The sequence below is a fragment of the Dipteris shenzhenensis genome, chromosome 23, assembly GCF_047967505.1.
Source record: "Dipteris shenzhenensis isolate YYH24624 ecotype China chromosome 23, Dip_SZ_1.0, whole genome shotgun sequence".
NCBI lineage: Eukaryota > Viridiplantae > Streptophyta > Polypodiopsida > Gleicheniales > Dipteridaceae > Dipteris > Dipteris shenzhenensis.
The window spans coordinates 42,628,101-42,631,998 of NC_141618.1; the positions used below are offsets into that span (position 1 = coordinate 42,628,101).

The 3,898-nt window shown below is 42.6% G+C and overlaps 1 protein-coding gene across 1 annotated transcript; it reads left to right on the forward strand.

Annotated features, from left to right (window-relative positions):
- Nucleotides 1–1,334: 1,334 nt before the first annotated feature.
- LOC147887410 (putative mannitol dehydrogenase) lies at nucleotides 1,335–3,361 on the forward strand. Its single transcript, XM_087394112.1, has 6 exons — nucleotides 1,335–1,494; nucleotides 1,693–1,806; nucleotides 2,003–2,230; nucleotides 2,315–2,600; nucleotides 2,739–2,892; nucleotides 2,983–3,361. The coding sequence occupies exons 1-6, from the start codon at nucleotides 1,421–1,423 to the stop codon at nucleotides 3,180–3,182; spliced, it is 1,056 nt and encodes a 351-aa protein (XP_087250238.1). The 5' UTR covers nucleotides 1,335–1,420; the 3' UTR covers nucleotides 3,183–3,361.
- Nucleotides 3,362–3,898: the final 537 nt, after the last annotated feature.

Consider the following 3,898-nt stretch of genomic DNA (forward strand, 5'->3'; position numbering starts at 1 on the left):
TTGTGACATTGCTTTGCATTAGGTGGCTTGAAATTGAGTTTTTTGGTCCAATTGTCCAACTAGCCCACTCTTTCATAATAGTGTTAGTGTAATGTTAGCTGTTGATCATGATAGTGAAACTCTAAAGCACATGACACACATACTACAAATCCAAAAAGTAGTGATCAGGGTAGGTTCAAATTTGTTTGCCACTTATGATGGCTTTTGGAATGCAAAAATGAAGGAAAGAAAGGGGTATAAGAGTAGGTCAAGAAGTGTTTAAGACAAGGTATTTGAACCATATGTAGGACTATAAAATGAGAAAGAACATGTGATAATACATTGTATATTTTTTCAATAGTTTATGTTTCTAAAAACTCTTAAGCATAAGAGATACGTGTTTATTATGACAATATGTAGGATGCAAGAGAGAGAGAGAGAGAGAGAGAGAGAGAGAGAGAGATTATGTGAGATGCTTCTTGTGAGGAGGCTGCTATGTAGTGAAGCCCTAAGTTCTCCAATTTCCATTTATAAACCCATCCACATGACTTTGTTACTCCAATACAAAACTATATGGGGCGTAAGAATAGGCATCAAGCTAACCTCTTTTCCATTTTATGGGTCCCCAATATCATGTATACATGTTTATACATATTAGCTGTACATGATGTGAAGGTCAAAGGGAAGTTAGTGAGGGAAGATCCAAAGGGTGTAAATGTGTCGCAACTTTGTGCCTCAATAGTGAACTCTAAGATAAATGATGCACTAGATGATGTAATATCCTCTCCATCTGTGGAGATTGCTTATTGTCCTTGTTCTCCTTCTAGGGGTAGGGCAAGGTGGGGCAGGGGGTGGCATGGGGGGCTAAGAGAGTTAGCCTACTTGTGTGTGTGATGTAAGAGGAGCTTTAGATTTGTCTCAAAGACACTTAAGCTTATGTCATACTTTTGGGGAGAAGCAAAAGCATTTCCATATGTGACTAGAGCAAGGAGTATTTGTTATTCTGGATTATTGTACGTGGCATCACATCCATATCTATATCTGTGTTGGCATTGCTATAGATCATATTTGGAAGAGTCTAGACACACAAGCTCATGCAAGCTAGACAATTAGAATTGAACTCGTGGTGGTAAAGTAAAGCAATTAGAGGTTGAACTAGACATTTATATGGACTATGAGGAAGGGTCATGTTCCAAGTGAAGAAGTAAAACCAAAGAGAAGAACTGATGTACTATCGCAGCAATGACTATTATCGCAGCAATGAGTATTCAAGAAGACCATGCATGATGCGTGTCCCTGCAAAGCCTTTAATATCCCAACCGACTTCGAGGCCTATTTCCATCAGCGTGCCCCCATTCAAAGTCGTATAGCAACTTCCAAAGTGCTCGTCTTGCCACCCCAGCTCTCTCTATCTTGCTAGCTTCAACCATTCACGGTTCTCATGGCTCAAGCGGTTTTGGGTTACGCTGCCAAGGATTCTTCTGGTATCCTTGCCCCCTTCCAGTTCACTCGCAGGTAGTACTCCTAACACTCTCGTCTCTCCCTCATCATCTTGCTGGATTAACGTCGCCAAATCTTGTCCCTCGTTGAATCGCCAGCTCGTTTATCCCGTAGAAATGTTGTTATCCTGCAGCTTTATTAGTTTATTCATGTGGTCGTGATGGCTTTGCTTGCATCCGCTCGCCTTGTTGATTTGCTGCCCGTTTTTGACAGAGCTACCGGAGAAGAGGATGTCACCTTCAAAATCACTCACTGCGGGATATGCCACTCCGATTTGCATCAAATTCGTAATGAGTGGAAAAGCTCCTCGTACCCTATGGTTCCAGGGTGAGTCTCCCTCCTTTGTGTCTAGCCGGATGGCTACCCAGGCTGCTAACACGGTGCATATTCGAGGTTCCGAAGATGCCGGTTCACGGCTTAGTGTAGTGATGCTCTATGTTCTTGACTTTCGAGCAATGATGCTGGTATGGTCAGGTTGGTCTCCAATCGAATCCAACGTATAATACTCGTGTCTCTGATGCAGGCACGAGATTGTTGGAATCGTTACGCAAGTTGGAGCTAAAGTGAAAAATTTTAAGGTAGGCGATCATGTTGGCGTGGGATGTATGGTGGGTTCTTGTGAAAAGTGCGATGCTTGCGAGAAGTGCCAGGAGCAGTACTGCCCGAAAGTAATTTTTACATACAACAGCGTATACTACGACGGAAGTGCTACCCAAGGTGGCTATTCGACGCTTATGGTGTCCGACCAGAAGTAAGGCATTTTTTACTTCAGCAGTGGATATGTTTAGTGTGAATTACGGCCCTCAAGTTCTAACGTTGTCTCTCTTTCTATCAGGTTTGTTTTCAGCATACCCCCAAATCTTCCCTTGGATGGGGCAGCTCCCCTGCTATGTGCCGGTATAACTGTCTACAGCCCTATGAAGTATTTTGGCATGACCGAAAGAGGGAAGAGCCTCGGAGTTGTTGGGCTTGGAGGCTTGGGGCATATGGCAGTGAAGTTTGGCAAGGCGTTTGGGTTAAACGTGACGGTCATCAGTACATCGCCAAGCAAAGAGAAGGCAGCAAAGGAGGTGTTGGGCGCCGATCGTTTTATTGTCAGCAAGGATGAGAACCAGATGAAGGTGAAGTTGCCACTTGTAACTTGGGTTTGTAGGCTATACAATTCTATACGGTATGCCCTAACCAGTTCTTAATGATGTTGCATGGTTCTCCATGGAATTGACTTGTGAAAGCTGTGGTCCGCATGGAATGTTCTGCAGCAAGCTTTCAAATCATTGGACTACATAATCGACACCGTATCTGCAGTGCACGCTCTTGAGCCTCTGTTGCACCTCCTGGGCGTCAATGGGAAGATGGTTTTGGTTGGAATACCGGACCAACCTTTAAAGTTGGCCCCCGGTGCTGTAATCTTTGGTAAGTAATGTGTACCCAACAGTTGCAAAGACCGTCTCCCAGAACTATCAAACATGGAAGTTGTGTAAATTCGTCCTGATGCATGTGCAGGCCGTCGCTTTGTGGGAGGCAGCTTGATCGGGGGCACAACAGAAACGCAAGAAATGCTGGACTTCTGCGGCAAACATAACATTACAAGCACGATCGAGAAGATCCCCATAGACCAAGTGAATGCTGCAATGACAAAGCTGGAGAAAGGCGACGTGAAGTATCGATTTGTGATTGATATCGCCGGAACTCTGAAAGCCTAGATGGAGGCAGCTATAGCTGGGAGTGTTTCAGTAATCCTGACGATACTGTTGTCTTCCCCCTTAAGCATAGTTCAGAGGACATCATAAACTTTGCAGAGTAACACATTCTCAGCAAACTTATGGGGTAGCATCCTTGTTCACACGTTAGCATCTTTTATGAGGCAGTTAATATTACTTCATTGCTAATGTTTAGAACTACCTTATACGCTTATACCTTATGGATTTTTCCCAACCGGGAATAGTTAATATTATTACTAACTTCATTGTTAATGCTTAGAACTACCTTATGCTTCTATCATATGGAATTTTCCCAACCTGTAATACGTTTTGTATCTAAAGTTGTATATTTTTGTATTTGACTAAGGAAAGGCCTCACGTTTCAACATCCTCTCTTTTTTACAACAAAAATAGCATAATTTCTTTCGTAATGGCAATAAGTCACTTTATATTCAAGCTAAATTTAACTGATGCCCAATAAATCATGCAAAATTTTGTTGTACATGATCTTGCTTATCAAGGGTCTTTTCCCTCACAAGATTTTTGGTAGTAGCCTATGAATGTCGTATGTTACAAAACCTCACCAAGTAACATGCTCTCTCACAAAACGTCACCAAGTAACATGCTCTCACAAGATTTTTGTAGTAGCCTCTTCTACGTCACAAAACCTCACCAAGTTACATGCTCTCTCACAAGATTTTTGGTAGTATCCTCTTTTA